Source organism: Dermochelys coriacea, chromosome 23 (assembly GCF_009764565.3).
Source record: "Dermochelys coriacea isolate rDerCor1 chromosome 23, rDerCor1.pri.v4, whole genome shotgun sequence".
In the NCBI taxonomy this organism is placed as follows: domain Eukaryota; kingdom Metazoa; phylum Chordata; order Testudines; family Dermochelyidae; genus Dermochelys; species Dermochelys coriacea.
Genome location: NC_050090.1, coordinates 4,401,821 through 4,421,248, shown reverse-complemented (window position 1 = coordinate 4,421,248; position 19,428 = coordinate 4,401,821). Strand labels below are relative to the sequence as shown.

At 51.1% G+C, this 19,428-nt stretch overlaps 1 protein-coding gene across 3 annotated transcripts in view; it reads left to right on the top strand.

Annotated features, from left to right (window-relative positions):
- NPAS1 (neuronal PAS domain protein 1) overlaps positions 1-19,428 on the top strand; it is a 99,868-nt gene that overhangs the window by 43,885 nt on the left and 36,555 nt on the right. For all 3 annotated transcript variants that reach the window (XM_043501613.1, XM_038381516.2, XM_038381517.2), the window contains exon 4: positions 6,664-6,737. In XM_043501613.1, coding sequence (XP_043357548.1) covers positions 6,664-6,737 — 74 coding nt within the window. The remainder of the gene's footprint in view (positions 1-6,663; positions 6,738-19,428) is intronic.

Here is a 19,428-nt window from a genome sequence, read left to right as displayed (position 1 = left end):
GCTAAGGGGGTCTGATGAGAAGAGATTTCTGAGCATCATAGCTGGGCTGGCAGAAGCCTCTAGTATGCTGGCAAAGCTGTGCTTTTACTGGTATAGAGCTGGGGGGCTGGGAGTCCGGACTCCTGGGTTCTATTCCCAGCTCTGGGAGGGGAGTGGTGTTTAGTGGATAGAGCAGCAGGAGGGGCTGGAAGTCAGGATTCTTGGGTTCTTGTCATGGCTCTGGGAAGGGAGTGGGTCTAGTACAGCTTGTCTAACTCTAGGGGGATGGAATAAGTTTTACCAGTAAAAGCTCAGTGTTGCTGGTGTAAACTGAATTCACACTAGGAGTCCTTTACGGCTATAGTTTGACTGGGATGCTACACCAGTACAGCCTCCCAATAGGAGTTCTGGGGCAAGCAATTTAATTAGTTTTAAGAGAGCTGGACAAATTTCTTAGTGGGACGGTATGGTGGGGCTCTTGTGATTGTGGGGGGCAGGGCTCACTTCTAGTTTATCTCTTATGTTCCTAACGTGCATGCTTCAGGGCTTCAGCTGGCCGCATGCAGGGGTCAGGAAGGGGTTTTCCTCCTGCAATGCATTCTGGGATACTTTTTAATCGCCTTCCACTGAAGCATTGGAGATGGCCATGGCTGGAGATGGGATACTGGACAGGCTGGACCAGGGCTCTGTGGTGGCACTGAGCGTTCTCTCTCTTGAGTGTTTGACTGGCTGGTCCTTGCTCATGTGCTCCAGGTTGAACTGATCACCACGTGTGGGGTCAGGAAGGAATCCACCCCCCAGGTCAGATTGTCAGGGACCCTGAGGCGTTTTGCACCTTCCTCTGCAGTGTGGGGTGCAGGTCTCTTCCCCAGATTACCTGGGTAGATCTCAGTTAACCATTTCCATGCCATGGCAGGGGGCCCTCAGTCCCTCCTGTTCTCCACCTGTGGCATGCAACAGTCTCGTCTCCTGTGGGCTGTGGTAGATTTTCGGTTGTTGGGGTTAGTGTGCGGCTGCTAGGAGGGGCTGGCAGCCTGCGATGTACCGGTGGTCACACACACTAGGCGAGCTCTTGGTCCCTTCTGGCCTTGAACTCTATGAACAGAAGCCAGGTTTTCTGAATCCCAATTTAGTGCACTGGAAGTTTTATGGAACCCTCCAAACGCCTCGCCTCTTGAGGGCTAACAAGGTGTGGAGAGAAGAGCCTTACAGCCTGCCTCCAGCCATGCTCATTTGAGCCTTGAGATCCATGGGGCTGATTTTCCTGGGCCCTGGTCCTTTTTAAACTCACTATCAGTCCCTTGCTGATTGCCCATGGCCGGTGTCTGCGCATGGTGAGACTTGGCTCTGGACAAGTATCAATTGCAAACTCCTGCGGCTAGATGTTAGGCAACTTATTTCGACTGTCAGCTCCTTGGGGCAGGGCCTGGCTTTTTGTTCTGTGTCCCTACAGCGCCTAGCTCATTAGGGGCCTGGTCCAGGACTGGGGCTCCTCGGTGCTACCGTAATACATCTAATAGCAATAAAAATGTACAGCACCTGGCGCAATGGGGTACTGGTCAGTAATGGATTCCTAGGCACTACTGTAATACTCCTAATATCATAAAAATGTACAGCTGCTAGCACAATAAAGTCCTGGTCATTGACTGGGCTTCCTAGGTTCTACCGTAACACACCTAATAACAATAGAAATGTACAGCCCCGAGCACGTAGGGTCCTGGTCCATGAGGGCCAGCATAATGTAGTCCTGGGGCTCCTAGGTGGTACCATAATACACCTAATAGCAAAAAATATGTACCGTGGCTGGCACAATGAGGTCCAGGCCTAGGGTGACCAGATGTCCTGATTTTATAGGGACAGTCCCAATTTTGGGGGCTTTTTCTTATATAGGCACCTATTGCCCCCGTCCCGATTTTTTACCCGTGCTATCTTGTCACCCTATCCAAGCCCATGATGGGCTCCTAGGCGCTACCGTAATACATATAATACTCCATAACATTATTTAATCTGGACCGCTGGGTACCCTGCAGAGTTGGTTTTGCAATGGCATAAGGAAGCAGTGTGGAGGAGCAGATAGAGCGCTGATGTGGGAGAGTTAGATACTATTCCCAGCTCTGTCAGGGGCTGCTGGGTGACCTTGGGTGAATTATTTCCTCGCTCTGTGTCTCACTTTCCTCTGCTGTAAAATGAGGAGAACAATACAGACGACAGCTGGGTGACGTTTTTCAGGTGAAAGGTTCATGGCCCAAAAATGCCAATTCAGCGACACCAAATTTTCTGTGACTTCGTTCTGATTCGATAAATTGTTGGTTTAGGAAAAACAAAAAACTCCAAAAGACTCAAAGGGGTTCATTTCACTGTGATTTTTTTTCTCCAGTTTGCAACAACTTCATATTTCAAACTTTCCTTTGATTTAATTTGATTTTTTTAAATTAAAAAATAGTCAAATCAAAACAAGACATTTTGATTTTGTCAGAACCAAATCTCTGATTTGATCCCAAACAGGGTTGGTTGGTTGGTTTGTTTGTTTGTTTGTTTTTTTCAACTTTTCCATTTGCCAGATGTGTCTAGAAGTTTTGGTTTTGGTCCAACCCAAAACTATTTTTTTTAGACTTTTCGGAATTGCCAATGAATCAAAAAAATCTGTTATTCACCCAGCTCTGATATTGACTACCTTTGTAAAGTGCTTTTAGAGCAAGCATCCACCTAGGAGAGGAAAGTGTTGCTATTAAGTGATCATATTACACTTATCTGGCACCTGTGGAGGATCTCAAAGCAATTTACAAACCGGAACTACCTTCCTGATCCCTGTAGGAAGGAGGGGAATTATTATTACAGATGGGGAAACTGAGGCACAAGGCGGGGGAGTGACTTGCTTCAGAGTCTCACAGCTGTTCCCTTGTTATCATAGAATCTTAGATTATCAGAGTTGGAAGGGACCTCAGGAGGTCATCTAGTCCAACCCCCTGCTCAAAGCAGGACCAATCCCCAATATTTGCTCCAGATCCCAAACGGCTCCCTGAAGGATTGAACTCACAACCCTGGGTTTAGTAGGCCAATGCTCAAACCACTGAGCTATAAGGGATATTGTGTTTTATAAAGCAGCGCTGTCGTTCTATGCTTAATTCTTTGAGGAGAGGAAAGATCCTCGTATTAGTGAGAGTTTTATGGTAACAGAGGACAGTGGGGAAATGACAGTGTATGGGAAAGGGGTTTGGGGGTGAGGGTGGAGATGATGCTTCCAGGTTTGGACAAGGGGGGCAGACAATGAGGCAGAAGGATACATGAAAGTTGGAGAAGATTCTTGTACCCACACCACATGGCTTATGGGACAGAGCTGGGGAGGGCAGGGAACAGAGCAGGTTGAAAAAAGAAAGCAATTCCCTTTGAAATGTCAAAACTCTTTTCTTTTCAAACAGTTCAGAACAGACTCAATTTTGATTAGTTTTTAAAAATTTAGTGATTTCCGCCCCCTATAAACGCACAGATTTTTAAGACCAGAAAAGAACCACTGTGACCATTATCTAGTCTGACCTCCTGAATAACCCAGGCCAGAGACTCTTGCCCAGCTACTCCTGAGTTTGATTTCAGCCAATTTAGAAAGAAAAAGAAGGAAAGCAAGAGTGTGCATGCCCCAGAGAGAAAGACAGTGGAGGGGTGAGGGGAGATGGAGGAAAGGAAAAAAGAAAAGAAAGAAAATATATAAACGAGAAAGTCAACACACAACCAATTTTACTCTTAATGTTTTGGTTCCAGTTTCATTGAAAAAAATTGGGGTTTTTTTTCATGAAAATGTCCAGTCCATCAGCGGGGCATAACGGGTCAAGAGACAAGTTTGTCCCATGTGGGGAGACAGCTGAGAAAGGTGGAGAAGCAGGGAGCTGATCATAAAATGGAATTTGCCTCCTGTGGGGAAATCTGACACTGGGAAACTCATTTTTGTCCTGAATTGGAACAAAGCGTTGAAATTTTGAGAATGGCACGTGGATTGAAAATTCCCAAAGAATTCATTCTTGGAAGCCTGCGAATGTTTCCTTTTCACAACCTCGAAGCATTATTTTATAAACGTCAAGATAAACTCGATACATGATATTTAATATCATATTTTATAAATATAACAAAATGAAGATTTCCACATGCCGTAGAAGTCGAAACCAAATGAATCAAAGCAAGAAAGTTGAACTGATATACTTTAACATTTTTTTTTCCAGCAAAAATTTCTTCAAAATCGACCCCTTTCGGATTCAACAAAACTGCGTTTTCTGACGGAAAACAGTTCTGGCAAAAAAAATTTCGGTCAGCTCTAGGGGCAAACCCGTGGGGAATCACTGACTTCAACCTGGAGGCGGCCATCTTCCCTTCACCCCCAGCCACCTCGCTCCGTGTTGCCTTGATCAGTTCGGTTCCGGCCCCCCTGCCCCCTTCCAGCTCCTCCATCGACCCCAGTAGCCGGGGATCTTTGCCTTCAGCTGCTGTGAGCCAGGGCTCTGTGTAGCAATGAGAAAAGCCTGAAAGAAAGGTTAAGCTCAGGTCCTGTGAACCTTTCAGGCTTTTGGGGGAGCTGTGAATGCAGAGCTGATAAGTATTCCACTGCCATCTGCCTGGAATGTTCAAAGGACAATGGCAAATTCTCTCTCTCTCCCCAGTGCAGTGAGGTCTCTCTGGCTTGTGTGATGTGCAAATCCTCCTTCACCAAGCTGTGTGTGTGTGTGTGTGTGTGTGGTTTAAAATGCAGGATGAGACCCTGGCTCTATAAGATCCCCCTGCCCCCCAAACCTCTAGGAAACAGACACTGCCTTATAAATTTCACTGGACTTCAAGGAAACTTGTCCTCTGATCCCTGGTAGATACAATCCCTCCCTTCTTGCCCACCCCCTTGTAAATCAGAAGTAACTCCATTGGAGTCAAGGGAGCTGATTCCCATCACCCTGATCCAGGTGTAAATCAGGAGTAACCGTGCTGGAGCTGACCCAGTAACACCGGTGAGAGTTGTTAGGGAGCGACTTTGCTGCAGAGTTAACTCGAGTTATCTACAGAGTTGAGCCTAGCTCAGGTGAGAGCAGCCACCTGGCCAAAAAAATACAGCACAGAGGGGTCGTGTTAGCAGCTGGTGCCCTGGGCTAAGTGGAGCTGTCGCTTCTGACCCGCCCCCGGCAGGGCAGCCAGCTTTAAAAGCAGCACTGCCCTTGAGTGACCAATGTCTTGTGTGTGGACGGCACTTGAGTTATAACTCGCATTAACTCTGCCTGGGGGAGATTGATGTTCAGGGCGGGGACAATGCTTATTTCAGGCTATGTGCTCAGAGCCGTTACCCCGGCTGGGGAGGAACCCTCCTGCCCCCTTTGTTCATTTCATTTTTCCTTGCTTGAAGGGCTACAGCTTCCACGCTCCCAAGTGTTTTGGGCCTCCAGGTAGGTGGTGGAGGCGGAACATAAGTAACTCACCATGACCCTGTGTTGCTTTCAGCAAGTTGCCTGGCCTTGAAGTGAGAACAGCTGAGATTCTGGGAGGCCCAGGAGACCCTGATTCTCCCCGTCTCCAGCTGCAGCAGGGGTGTCCGGCTGGAGGGTGCTGGCTCAGGGGCTCTACTGCTGTCTACTTCCTCCTTGTCCTCATCCCAGCTCCTTGCCCTCCTCAGCTCATTGATCAGTCCCCGCACCACAGATTCCTGCTGTGCCCCCCCCACAACCCCATCACAGTCTAGTCTCAGTCTGCATCCCCCCACCCCATCCTGCTCTACGCGCCCATCGCAGATCAGATCTAATGCAGCACATGAAACAGGCCTGCGTTGTGAGCTATCAGCCACTTGGGTATCGCTCAAAGCCAAGGATGGTTTGGAAAATTCCCACTGGGTGGGGGTGGGGGTCTAGTGGTTAGAGCATGGGGGGGCTGAGAATCAGGTCTCCTGGGTTCTATCTCCAGCTCTGGGAGGGGAGTGATGTCTAGTGGTTAGAGCGGGGGGGCTGAGAATCAGGACTCCTGGGTTCTATCCCCAGCTCTGGGAGGGGAGTGGTGTCTAGTGGTTAGAGCAGGGGGGGCTGGAAGCCAGGACTCCTGGGTTCTGTTCCTGGCTCTGGGAGGGGAGCGGGCCCTAATGGTTGGAAGGGTGCTGGGAGTCAGCTCCTCGGGTTTATTCCCAACACTGGCATGGGGGACATGGGGCTTTATGGTTAAAGCAGGGAATTGGGAGCCAGAGCTCCTCGGTTCTGTTCCAGCTTCTGCCCTTGACTCACTCGGTGCCTTAAGCAACTTCTGTATCTTGGTTTCCTCCATCCTCCACGTGGGGATTTACCTGCCGGCCCCCCGGCATGCATGTGTCTGAGGCCTAAATCAGTCACGTTTACAAAATGCTTTGAGCTCCTCTGATTGCAGCTGCTAAAGACAGGCAAAATTCTGTCTCTGACTCACGAACTCCCTGCACTCCTGGGGAGTAAGGGACGTATTCTCTACCATCCCCATTTTACTGGGAAACTGAGGCGTGGGGTGGGGTGGGGAGAGTGACTCAGCCAAGAGGAGGGAGCTGGAGGCTACTGGTTCCATCAGGTGTGGAACTGGTGTGGCCTGGTCCCTCACGATCACACTCATAATGTCAGAGTACCCCCTGCGGCCTGCACCCACGGGCTAGGGGGAGCAGGTGCCATACAGCAGGGGTCCGGCTCTGACCACTTGCATTCCTCTCTGCAGGTCCCGGCAGGAGGAACATGGCAGCTCTGCTGACCAAGCTCTTTGAACAGAATCTGGGAGGACACATTTTGCAGGTGAGTCCCGGCTTCCCTGGTTAAAAGGGATGCAGAGGCCAACCTGGGGAGAGAGATGAATTGAGCATTGCCTGGCTAATGGGGAATGCGGCAGGGGGGGATGGGACAATGGTGTATGTCGATCAGAAAGGGGGACAAATCCCATGGTGGTTGGGGTGGTGCATAGTTGGGATGGGGGGTCTAGGAGCTCATCAAAGGCTGAACATCAAGGAAAACTCCCCTGTCTCGCCAGAAGGGGTTAAAGCACCAGGGGGAGAACAGGGCCCCTCTTCTGTTAAAAGCAGAATGTGCATCCCACCCCATTCTCTCCCCTCCCAGTTCCCTCTCCTCCTTGGCTGGTGAGAGATCCAGTCCCCATATGGACCCTGAGGGGCAGAGAATAGCCACAGCTCAGTGAGCTCCGGCCAGGCCCCCGATTCGCCCCCTGTGGGCTCTGGGGGGAGCAGAGAACAGCCACAGCACAGTGCACTCTGGCCATACCCCCGATCCGCTCCCATGGGCACTGGATGTAACACAGAACCTGGTCCAGTTGCTCCCAAGTTCCCCAGGATATGGGCCTGAACCGATGCCCACTGAAGCCAGTGGGATGCTTTCCATTCACTGGATTGGGCCAGCCTGGCCTCTCCGTCTCCCCTGCCCATGCCAGGCCTTGGGAAGTGCGGCCTGTTTTGGCGGTAGGCTCTACAGGTTACCCAGAGGAGGCAGGGGGGAGGCGGCAGGTTCACGGTCTCTGCTCCCGGTGCCAGCCTGAGGCTGCCCAGCCCCTTCCCTTGCAGCTCGGAGCCCTGACATTTCAGGGCAAGCATGGCTGAGCCTGACGGATCAGGCTAATTATCTCTGGAGAGCTCTCATGACAGTGGCCTCCCGGCAGTCAGAAGTGGCATATGGTAATATTTTAACCAGCCCCCTCTCCTTCCCCTCCCCCCCGCCACCCACCCAAGCCAGTGATGGATATGGGGCAGAGGGGTGCCTGGAGCCCTGGCAAAGCAATTTCCTGGGGTGGCTCTGTTGGGTCCCGATTCCCTGTTGCTTTGCTCCCCGGGGCAGCGGGGGCTGTTCTGCATTGCCTGCCTTGTGTCGTGAATCATAGAATATCAGGGATGGGACCTCAGGAGGTATCTAGTCCAACCCCCTGCTCAAAGCAGGACCAATCCCCAATTTTTGCCCCAGATCCCTAAATGGCCCCCTCAAGGATTGAACTCACAAACCTGGGTTTAGCAGGCCAATGCTCAAACCACTGAGCTATCCCTTACCCCCAGCATTCCCATCGGGTGGCCTTTAGCTCTCTCTGTGCACCAGTGTGGAATCAAGCCCAGCCTGCACTGTGGCCCCCACCCAGTCCAAAGGGAATGGCCCATGCCTTTAACATGTGAGCCCCCATCGCCCCTTGCCCGGTGTCAGCTTTGAACTCCCAAGCTGTGCAGGATCAGGCTGGCCCAGTACTTGGGTTGGTGACAAGTCAGACTACCCCGAGGTACTGCAAACGGGGAGATGGTGCTTTTCCATCAGAGGCAGGGCGGACACTAATGGGGCCATAGGGGGAGCAGTGCTGCAGGGAGTGGGATGGGGGGGCTCTGTAGGAGTCTTGCTCTCCCGTTCTCAGTTAGTACTGACCCACTAGGGGGCGCTGTGCTGCTGGAGATGTCCAGGAGATGCAAAACTGAAGGCCTGGCGGCTTGTGGTGTTGTCAGAGATCCCCGTGGCACTTTCCGTGGGATTTGGGATATTGATTCTGTCCCGGGTAATTGCACTTTTCCTCTTTAAATACTCCCGCAGTTTCAAACAGAAGCAGGGTACTTTCTCCCTTAAAATTGCTGCATCATTTTACTATGCAGCTGTCCAACAACAGCTATGTTCCACCCCAGAAGCGGCTGCCTTTCAGTGCTGGGTGAGCACTCCCTGTATAAACAGCCCCTGAGCCCCACCCCAGAGGCAGCTGCATTTCGGCACTGGGTGAGCAATCCCTGTTGCGATGCCCCACCCCATAGATGGCTGCATCTCAGTGCTGGGTGAGCAATCACTGTATAAACAGCTGCGTGCCCTACGCCAGAGGTGGCTGCATTTTGACACTGGGTGAGCAATCCCTGTTGCGATGCCCCACCCCAGAGGTGGCTGAATCTCAGCTCTGGTTGAGCAATCCCTGGCTGCACCTTTCATCCCATTGGCAGGATCCCATTCTGAGCGTCTATTGCATGACATGGCCATGGGAGCCAGAGAGTGGGAGCAGTTTTAATTTGGTTTTATGTGTTCAAATGAGAGCTATGCCCGAATCAAACTGGGGGGGGATCTACAAACCACCCTAAATGGTCCTGTACAAACCACCCGAGCCAAGAAGTCTGGGAGAATTCACAGTCAGATACAAATGTTAGAGATGCCGTCACTGCCATCCATGGGCCTAGCAGTTAGGGCATTTTGCTGCCACCTTTAGGCACTGGGGATTCTCCCCCTGCCTGGGCCAGCAGGAATTACATTGCCCCTGGGGCGAAGGTGAGCTTCTTGAGTACTTGCATCAGTCAGCAGATTGCTCTGAATGTCGGGAGGAGCTGGGAGGTCACCACTAACACATACAAGTGCATAAAGAGGACATGCAACTTAGTCTGGAGAATAGGACACCAGACTGCGAACCCGCAGACCTGCATGCTGATCCTGGTCCATGTGACCTTGGCTATGCTCTTTCATATCCCTGTGTCTACGGCAAGATCTTGTGGGTCTGTGCAGGCCCCAGCACGTTGCTGCCACCCTCGCCCCCAGTTTTAGTAGCAGTGACGCCAGTGAGTCCCCGGAGAGGCCTGGCAACGCAGTGGCACTGTCCTGCTGGGGCAAGGGATTCCCAAGCCCCCAAAGATGGAAAAGGCAGGAACAATGAAGTAGAATTTCTGAGGCAGCCACCATCAAACTTTCACTGGGTGCAGGCAGGAGGCGTCACACAGCAAACCCGCCTCAGACCCCAGAATAATGTGGAATGCTGCCATTACGGTAGCACCTGGGAGGAGCCCTATTGTGTCAGGTGCTGCACAGACACAGTCCTTGCTCCAAGCTTACAGGATGGAGGGCTCTATTCTGCGAGTCAGTGACTCTGAAAAAGGGTTTTTTTGAGGGGGGGTTGATGGATAATCGGCTGAACATGAGCTCCCAGTGCAGCGCTGTGGCCGAAAGGGCTCGTTGCAGAAGCAGGGAAATCTCAAGCAGGAGCGAAGAGGTGATTTTCCCTCCGTATTTGGCACTGGTGCTACCACTGCTGGGATCCTGTGTCCAGCTCTAGGGCCCACAATTCAAGAAGGATACTGATAGATTGGAGAGGGTGCAGAGAAGAGACACGAGAATGATTAAAGAATTAGAAAAGATCCCTTATAGTGAGAGACTCGAGGAGCTCGATCTATTTCACTTAACAAAGAGAAGGTTAAGGGGTGACTTGATCCCAGTCTATCAGTACCTATGTGGGGAACAAATATTGAATAACGGGCTTATCAGCCTAGCAGAGGCAGGTCTAACATGATCAGTGGCTGGACACTGAAGCTAGACAAATTCAGACTGGAAATAAGACGTACATTTTTAATGGTGAGAGTCATTAATCACTGGAACAACTTACCCAGGGTCATGGTGGACTCTCCATCGCTGACAATTCGTAAATCAAGATGGGATGTTTTTCTAACAGAGTTGGTCTGGAATTATTTCAGGGCAGTGCTCTGGCCCGGGCTATACAGGCAGCTAGTCTAGACGATCACAGTGGTCCTATCTGCCCTTAGAATCAATGAGCTTACAGTCTAAATAAACAAAGAGAGGATCATTACCTCCAGTTTACTGAGAGGGAAACTGAGGCATAGAGTGATTAAGTGATGTACCCAAGGTCAGCCAGGGTAGAAACCCAATGTCTCTTGAGTCCTAATCTCTTAAGCACAAGATCTTCTGAGAACCTTGCTCTCGAGGTCTGCCATCCCTGAAATATCCAAGCACCCTGATCGCTCACCCCTCAAAGCACCGTCCCACATCCAGCACTACGTCTCCTCGCAGGCCTTGCCCTGATACTCATGATCAGAAGGGAAAAAAACCTGCTTAGTTAAGGTTAAGCTTGGAAGGATTTGACTTTTATCAGTAGATGTCGGGAACCATTCATTTCACAGCGCGCGTGTGTGCAGGCACACAAACCAAAGCGAGGAAACGTCATTTCCGTCTATGACAACTGGAATGTACAGATAGGCGGCGTAAGAAAAATACTGCTTGAGAACTCATGAGAGTTGGAGTTAAGGGTATTAACTTTTGTCTATTTTGACACGTGACGTGGACGGTTTGTGTTTTAACAGTTCTAAAGCCTTTAACTTTTGAATTTCAGCCTCTACTGTCATTAAATAATTATTGTCTGACCCCCCACCCCCGTCGTCTGTCACCCCCACACAATTTTCTGGGACTGTGAAAGTTTAAATGGATAAAAATCTTGAAAGAGAGGCTTCAAACCCGTAATTTTGCACAACCGTGAACCTCTAAATCGATAAATATCCAAAACAATGCTTAAAAACAAACATCAATACGACCCATCAAAATTACAGAAAAAGAAAAATCCAATTCTGCCAAGCCTAGTTATGGGGCTGATGCTGTTTTTCAAATTTCTGAAGAGCCACAACTAAGTATTGCCTGTTACGGAGAAGGAAGCAGCTATGCGTGTAAGTAGAGCCCTACCAAATTCATGGCCATGAAAAACGCGTCACAGACTGTGAAATTTGGTCTCCTCCCGTGAAATCTGTAGAGTATAGGGTAAAAGCACACAAAAGATCAGATTTCATAGAATCATTGAATATCAGGGTTGGAAGGGACCTCAGGGGGTATCTAGTCCAACCCCCTGCTCAAAGCAGGACCAATTCCCAACTAAATTTCATAGGGGAGACCAGTGTTTCTCAAATTGGGGGTCCTGACCCAGGGAGTTGCAGGGGAGGGTCACAAGGTTATTTTAGGGAGTCAAGGTATAGCCACCCTTACGTCTGCGCTGCCATCAGAGCTGGGCAGCTGGAGAGCGGTGGTCGCTGGCCGGGAGCCCAGTTCTGATGGCAGCGCCCTGCAAGGAGCAGCGCAGAAGTAAGGGTGGCAACACCATCCCATGCCACCCTTTCCTCTGTGCTGCTGCTGATGGCAACTCTGCCTTCAGAGCTGGGCACCCGGCCAGCAGCCGTCACTCTCCAGTTGCCCAGCTCTGGCAGCGCAGAAGTAAGGGTGGCCATATCGTGACCCCCCCCACAAATAATCTTGTGACACCTCCCCCGCAACTCCCTTTTGGGTCAGGACCCCTACAATCACAACACAGTGAAATTTCAGATTTAAATAGCTGAAATCATGAAATTTACTAATTTTTAAATCCTATGACCGTGAAATTGACCACAATGGATGGTGAATTTAGTAGAGCCCTACATATAAGAGACTGGGGCCCTGGGATGCTGTGGGACGCCTTAGATTCTGATCTTGTAGGCAGGCTCATTTGCATTTTGTGGCTGTAGAATTGTGTGCTGGAATCTAAGCTTCCATTTAATTAAAAATAAATAAATCCATCTCTCTAGATAGTGAAGAAAACTCCATGGTTCTGAGCTTACCACGGTTGGGTGAAAAATTTCACCTGAAACTTTTTTCCAGCAAAATATGCAGTTTAGGTGACCCCAGAACCAAAATTTTGCGCATTTGGGTTGTTTCAGCAAATTATTTCGGCTGCAAAACTTTAATAAAAAAAAAAAAAAAAAAGGTAAAAAGAAATCAGAAAAAATGGAAATGCTTCATTTTGACATTTAAAAAAAACCCACCATGGTTAGATTTTTTTGCTTTGAAATGACTTTTTATTCAAAATTGCCTTCAAAGCCACCTGAAAACGTTTAAAAGTGGTCAAAGTGGATAGATACGATAGGTAGAGAGGGAAGGAAAAGAAAACAGAGACCTGGCATTTCAGGGACCCAGGCCAGGGCGGGAGGGAATTAAAATGGAGCTAATCCTGAAAACACCACGACAGGCAGCATGGAAATCTGGTCCGAACTTCAGATCAGGCAGGGTGTCCCTTCCTGGCCCCAGCTATGTGCAGTCTGCCTTGGGTATTGTTGTCTCTGGCAAAGGATTATAAGATGAAACTGGAGATGCCCTGAGCTCCTTGCCTACCTGCTTTCTAAAGCAGCTGGTCCATCTCCACAAACAGGGGCAGGAAAGTTTTACAGCCAGTTACTTTTATTGAAAAGCTTCATTTGACCCCAAAACCATTCCCCTCCTCCCACCCCCATCCCCCGACTTTTTTAGTTGCTGAAAGTGTTTGAAAATTTATTTTTCAGTCCCACCCCGAATGATCCCCCCTCCCTCCCAGTTTTCAGACTAGAATGGAACCAAAATATCCATTCTTTGCCAAGCTCCAGCACAGGGGCCACACGGCTGGCATGCCACAGCCAGCTGCTCGAGACATCCCCGAGTGGGTGGGGCCCTTTAAGGAATCTGATCCTGCACATCCCAATTCTTAGCATCCAAAGGCCATTGTGGGGCATTTCACGGGGGGTGGAGGGGGACACTAAAATGGGACTGATTCTGAAAATGGTGCAAAAGGCAGCAATTTGGGGCCTAGCTTTGAAATTGGAGAGGGCGTCCCTTCCTGGCCACGGGTTTGATCAGCCCGCTCCGGATCCCATCTTCCTGGTGAAAGAGGAAATCCCTCATCGATGTGGATCATTCCCATCCCTAGTCCATACCCCGTTGTGTGTCACTGCTGTGCAGCAATTAAACAGCGGCTGGGTTCCATCCCAGAGGTGACTGCATTTCGGCACTGAGTGATCGATCCCTGTATCCACTGCAGCTGTGCCTCACCCTAGAGGTAGCTGCATTGCAGTGCTGGCCTGATACAACCCTAGCAATCCACCCTGTTAGCCGCCAATCCAATGCAGGCGAAACGAAAGGCACCGCCGGCATTTATCCACAGCCTGCAGAGGCTCCTATTCTTTGCTACCTGGGCTGCTCCCCTCCAGCAATTACTGCCCGTCACCCAGGCAATGCCATTGAGCCTCTGGATTTGATCTCCAGCTGTCAAGAGGAAAGCGTTCACGGCTCGACAGCCTCTGACCCCGGGGCTGACTCTGAGAAGGAGGCTGCCATCTCTGCTCTGCAGGTGCCTTATTGATTTGGACAGGCCCTCGCAGGTTCTTAGCATGCAGATTTCCCAGGAAGAAACGAGCGTGATCGTCCGATCTCTGAAGGAAACTCACCCGCACTCCCGCTGGGATTTATCCCCCCAGTCCTGCTTCCTTCCCACTTAAAGCCAGCACCTGAGGACTGAGCCACATTGACACGAGTGTGTTTGCACGGAAGGGCCAGTCCTCCCTCATCCTGTGCGTCGCACAGCCCCCGTGAACCTCATCCCCATTCTGAGCTGGTAACATTTAGCCCGGGCTCAAATGACCGCGTGAGGCGTAGCTCAGTGGGGAATCAGGCCTCGACTGATCGTGCGTCGGGGCACGGGTGGCTTTGTCTTGCCAAGGATAAGAGCTAAGTTTCGATGGGGCTGCTGTGGTCTGTGCTTTCTCAGCCTGATCTAAATGCAGCCAGGTTTCCTAGCCAAGACAAAGCCTTAAAGGCTCAGCCCGTGCTCAACCCTCTGGCCACATCTGTGCTCATCTAACCCACTGGCTCCAATTCCATCTCTCCTCCATCCCTAGTCAATATCCCGCTGCCATCTGCAGAGGGCCTGAGTCTGTTGCAGACCCCAGTGCGGTGTTCCTGATTCTAGCTCAAGCTGTAGCAGCCTCTGCTTTAGTTCAGGGACCCAGGAGGGTCCCTGGTTCGATTTCCGGGGTGTTGGCTGCCCCACTCAGACCCACAGAGCGAGCTAAAGAGAACACGAACTGCAGAGGAGAGTCAATAGGCCGTGGGTCTGCATCTTTCAAAAGTCCCTCTCCCCCCCCCCGCCCCGAAACTCCCCTTGAGAATGATGGAGAATTTCTCCCCTGAGCTCTGGAGCAACTGGATGGAGTGGGGGATGGGAACCTTTCCTGCCAGAGGATGCTCTGTCCTGGGTCCCAGGCCTGCAGTTTGCTTGCATTCCCGCTCAGGCCAATGGACACTCACAGCCCATTTGGACTGAGAATTTAAGAGCAAAATGAAGAACACCCCCACCACCTGTCATGTTAATTCAGACTCAGGCTGGTTCCTTAGCTCCCCACCAACGGCTTCCGATGAGGGCCCCAGGCAGCAGAAAGGAAGGGATAAAAAAAGAGCAAGAACGCTCCATTCCTAGTGTAAGATTCATCAAGTCAGGGGCGCCACAAGGACAGATCTGACCCTGCTGTCGCAAGGGTTAGACTCGTTCATGCTAACGGAAATGGTGGAGAGGAGACTAACCATAAGACAGCCCTAGCTGTTATCACGCTTGGATCTCAAAGCGTTTTAGGAAAGATCATCAGTATTCTGATCTCCATTTTATGATGGGAAACTGGGGCACAGAGAGGGGAAGTGACTTGCCAGCAGGCTAGCGGCTGAGCCGGGAATAGATCCTGGATCACCTGAGCCTCAGCCTGTCATGTTTTGGGGGCCAACCCAGACCAGTGAGAAGTTGTGTCACTGCCAGTCCAGTAACCCCGAGTGCCTTAGAACGTTCAGCTGCTCTAGCTCCCAGCCTGACTACAACCATGTGCTGAGTGCCTGTGTGTTGAGCAGCCTTGACTCCAGCAGCCTGCTTGTCACCCCCCCAGCCACACCCTGGGCTCCACCAGCCTTGGTGACCCCAGCACACCCCCCAGTCCTGACTTTCCCCCAAACCCAGCATGGGGTTGATTCAAAATAAAAGGTTGATTTAGAATAGAAGTCAGCCAAGTTTCTGTGAGGTTTTAAGTGAGTTCTGGTGTAAGGGATACCGTCAGAAACGGGCACAAAAGCAAATAAAAGTGACTTGAAAGGGCTTTGTTGGTAGATGCAACAAATCCTGCATCTTGGCAGGGGGTTAGACTAGCTCAGTGGTTCTCAACTAGGGGCACAGGTACTACTGGGGTCTTCCAGGGGGTACATCAACTCCTCTAGAGATTTGGCTTGTTTTACAAACAGGCTACATAAAGAGCGCTAGCGAAGTCAGTACAAGCTAAAATTCCATACAGATGATGACTGGTTTATACTGCTCTATAGACTATACACTGAAATGTAAGTTCAATATTAATATTCCAATCGATTTATTTTATAATTAGATGGAAAAAATGAGAAAGTCAGCCATTTGTCAGTAACAGTGTGGCTGGGACTTTTGTCTTTTTAGGTCTAATTTTGTCAGCAAGTCGTTTTTAAGTGAAGTGAAACTTGGGGATATGCCAGACAAATCAGACTCCTGAAAGGGTACAGTAGGCTGGAAAGGTTGAGAGCCACTGGACTAGATGACCCTTACAGTCCCTTCTAACCCTATGGGTCTGGGGTGGTTCGAGGTAAGATTCTTACCACACCTCCTACAGCAAGGTGGCTCCTCCGCTCCCAACCCCCTGCCTAGGGGTTCTTTGCCCCTCTCTTTTATAGTCCAGAGATTTCTCCAAGACCAGGGTGCCAAGGTGCCATGGCTCTCATGGGGAAGGTTCAAGGCTCTTTTTTCCCCCGTTGATGCTTTCTGCAATGCAAAGCGATCTGTCCCTGCAGTCTCCGATAGGCCCATGCATGGCCCCTGAGCTGTGATGGCACCTGGATGGAGGCGTGGGCCTTTCCTCGTTCCCCATTCCCCAGGCTTGTCTGGGCCAAACATATTTTAGCTGAATATTTCCTTCACATTTGTTTAGGGCTTTGGGTGTTTCCCGTACGTACCCCGTGCAGGAATATTAATGGTCAGTGTGTCCTTGGTTTTCCAGGGATACCTTACACAACCCCTGTAGATACAGATCATGACATATGTGAGCAGGGGTACTCTGAATTGGTCAGCCCAGCTGACCTCACTGCCTGATCCCAGTGCGCCCACTGGCATTGGGAAGCAATTAGGGTGACGCTTCAGGGTGTGGGGAATCCCACATCTGTCCCTGGCAGGCTTCTTACATCTTCCTCTGCAGCAACTGGTGCCGGGTGCTGTCCAAGACAGGGATACCAGGCTTGATGGGCCTTGACTCTGATCCAAACTGGGTGAGTTCCGTGTTTCTGGCATAGAGATGGAGCCGGTTCCTTCCCCGTGGGACCCTCCAGCCTGGGAATCTCCCCCTCGAAAATCATCCTGTTTGAAGTAGAAATAATCCCAGTACCTTTCGGCAGCCACAGGGGTGATGACGCATAGGATGGACATAGGGTCATGGAGCCAGTCCCCCCTCGTCAGATCATCTTTGGTTGTTTGCCCCCCACGGCTCCTGTTGGGAGGCTGTTCCAGACTCTCCCTTCTCTGATGGTCTCCAGCCGCAACTGATTCCTGGTCATTTCTTCTTGGGCCAACGTTGTCCATTAGCTTCACTAGCTCATCTCCCTCCCTGGGGTTTCCACTCGCCCCCAGCATGTGTCTAGCAAGTGCTCAGCTGTTCTCGCAGCCTGTGTCTAGCCCTGCTCCCCTGGTCTTCTCCCTTGAGATCGGCTCTCTAGCATGCTGCTCATGGCCCTAGCCAGGCTCCGCCCCATGCCTGTGGCAATTCCTCTTTTGGGACCATCTTTCCTGCCATATTGCTCAGCTTCAGTTCCTCTCTGGGTTGGCAAAGGAAGGGACGGCTCAAGGGGAAGCTGTCTCATTAACTCGTGCAGCCCCTCACTGGGGTGAAGGTATGAAGTTATTTTTCCTCAGCACATCAGTGGCAAAGCTGAGAATAGAACCCAGGAGTCCTGACTCCCACCCAACCACCCTACCAACCATTAGGCCCCAGTCCCCTCCCAGAGTTGGAATAGAACCCCAGAATCCTGACACCCCCCGCCACTCCCCTCCCAGAGCTGGGAATAGAACCCCGGAGTCCTGCACACCTCCCCCTCCCAGAGGTGTGAATAGAACCCAGGAGTCCTGACCCCCCCCGCTCTCCTCCACAAGCTGGGACTAGAACCAGGAGTCCTGACTCCTGCTCATCCCCTAAACCTCACTCCTCTCCCAGAGCTGGGAATAGAACCCAGGAGTCCTGACTTCCAGTCTCCCCCAATAGCCACGTGGAGCAGACAGAGCAAAAGCTGCTTCTGTTGCTCAGCTCAGCCCCTGGTGCTCGCGTCCCCCCCGAAGCAGGGAGGTCCGCCAGGGGCTCGGGACAGGTGTTGTGCACCCAGCGCCGAGGTGAGCAGCCGCGTTATTGAGTTACCAGCTTGTGAGCCGGCGCCGCGCCGAGGGGCAGGGACGTAATGTGATTGCGCGGCTCGGCCAGGCCCCTGCAAACTGCATTTGCTCCCCAGCAGCCCCCTCCACGTCCCAGGCACCTGCTGCCTTCCTGGTACCCAGCGCTCGCCCCGGGACTAATGCAGCTTCATTCCAAGTAATTGCATTATGGGATGGGGGGGCTGTAGGGAAAGGGGTGGGTTTAGCTTGACAGCTGCTTTGCAGGGAGGCAGGTGGACTTGTCTGAGGTTGGGGGGGAAGGGGGTTGCTGGGGGGGACCCCAGATCTCAGGGTGACCTGCAGTGGAATAGCCTGATGCTGCCTGGTTCATCCTTTGTAATAATTCCTCCCTCTACTCCCTCTTTAATTTAACCCCATGGTTCCCAATCTGCTCCTAAGGTCCCATCCAGTGTTACAACAGGGAAATCACACCAGGATCCCCCCCACCAGGATATTCAGGAGCCCCTTATGTCTCCCCATTCAGAAATGGAGGGAATGGGTGTGACCCCTGGAAACCTGCTTGTGACCCCCCATACCCTGACCGTGGGGTGCACGACCCCAGGTGGGGAGTCTCTGATTTAAGCTGTTATCTTTCAAAGGGCATTCAGTAAGAATTCATTATAATGTCATATACAGTAGTTATATAGGAGCTATACTTCCTCCATGAAATAGATCCCAGCTCATGGAGTAGGGGAGTGGGGTCTAGTGGTTAGAGCAGGAGAGGCCGGGAATCAGGACTCCTAGGTTCTATCTCCAGAGCTGGGCGGAAATATAATTTATAGCTCTTTATAGTGTTTTTTAATCGGTGGATCTGAAAGCTTTACAAAGCAGGGCAGTAGCCCCATTTACAGTTGCGGAAACTGAGGCTCAGAGTTGGGAAAAGACAAGCCCTCCCACTGGGCCAGTGGCAGCACCAAGAATAGTACCCAGATACCTGCATCTCAGCCCAGTGCTGTAGCCATCAGCCCATAGCGCTTCCAGGGTATTTGTAACAGGGGAGCATGCAGCTGTGAGAAATAAAGAGATCCCTGCCCAGATGTTTAGGCTCAGCAATGTGGGGTCAAACTGGGAGGGGAGTGAGTCATTCTCACAAGCCACACCCACAAAGCAAGCCCCGCCCACTCAAGACGACAAATTGAGGTGCCATTTACAGTAGATTGTTCCGGTGAGGGAGGAGAAGGAGTTAAATGTGAAAGTTACTATCCCTTCCCAACGCTGAAAAGGTTTTAAATACAATGGAATAGAATCCACAATCTGTTCTGGGATGGCCCAGAGAGGGGTCTGTGCCCAGCTCTGGGAGGGGCATGGGTTAGAGCAGTGGCGCGGGCAGTCAGGACGCCTGGGTTCCCTTCCCATCTCTGGAATAGTGCATCCGGCTTTGAGCAGCAATTAAAGAGTTAACATTGAGATGTGGCATGCCATTGCTAGGTTTCAGAGTTAACATGCCATGGAGTTACA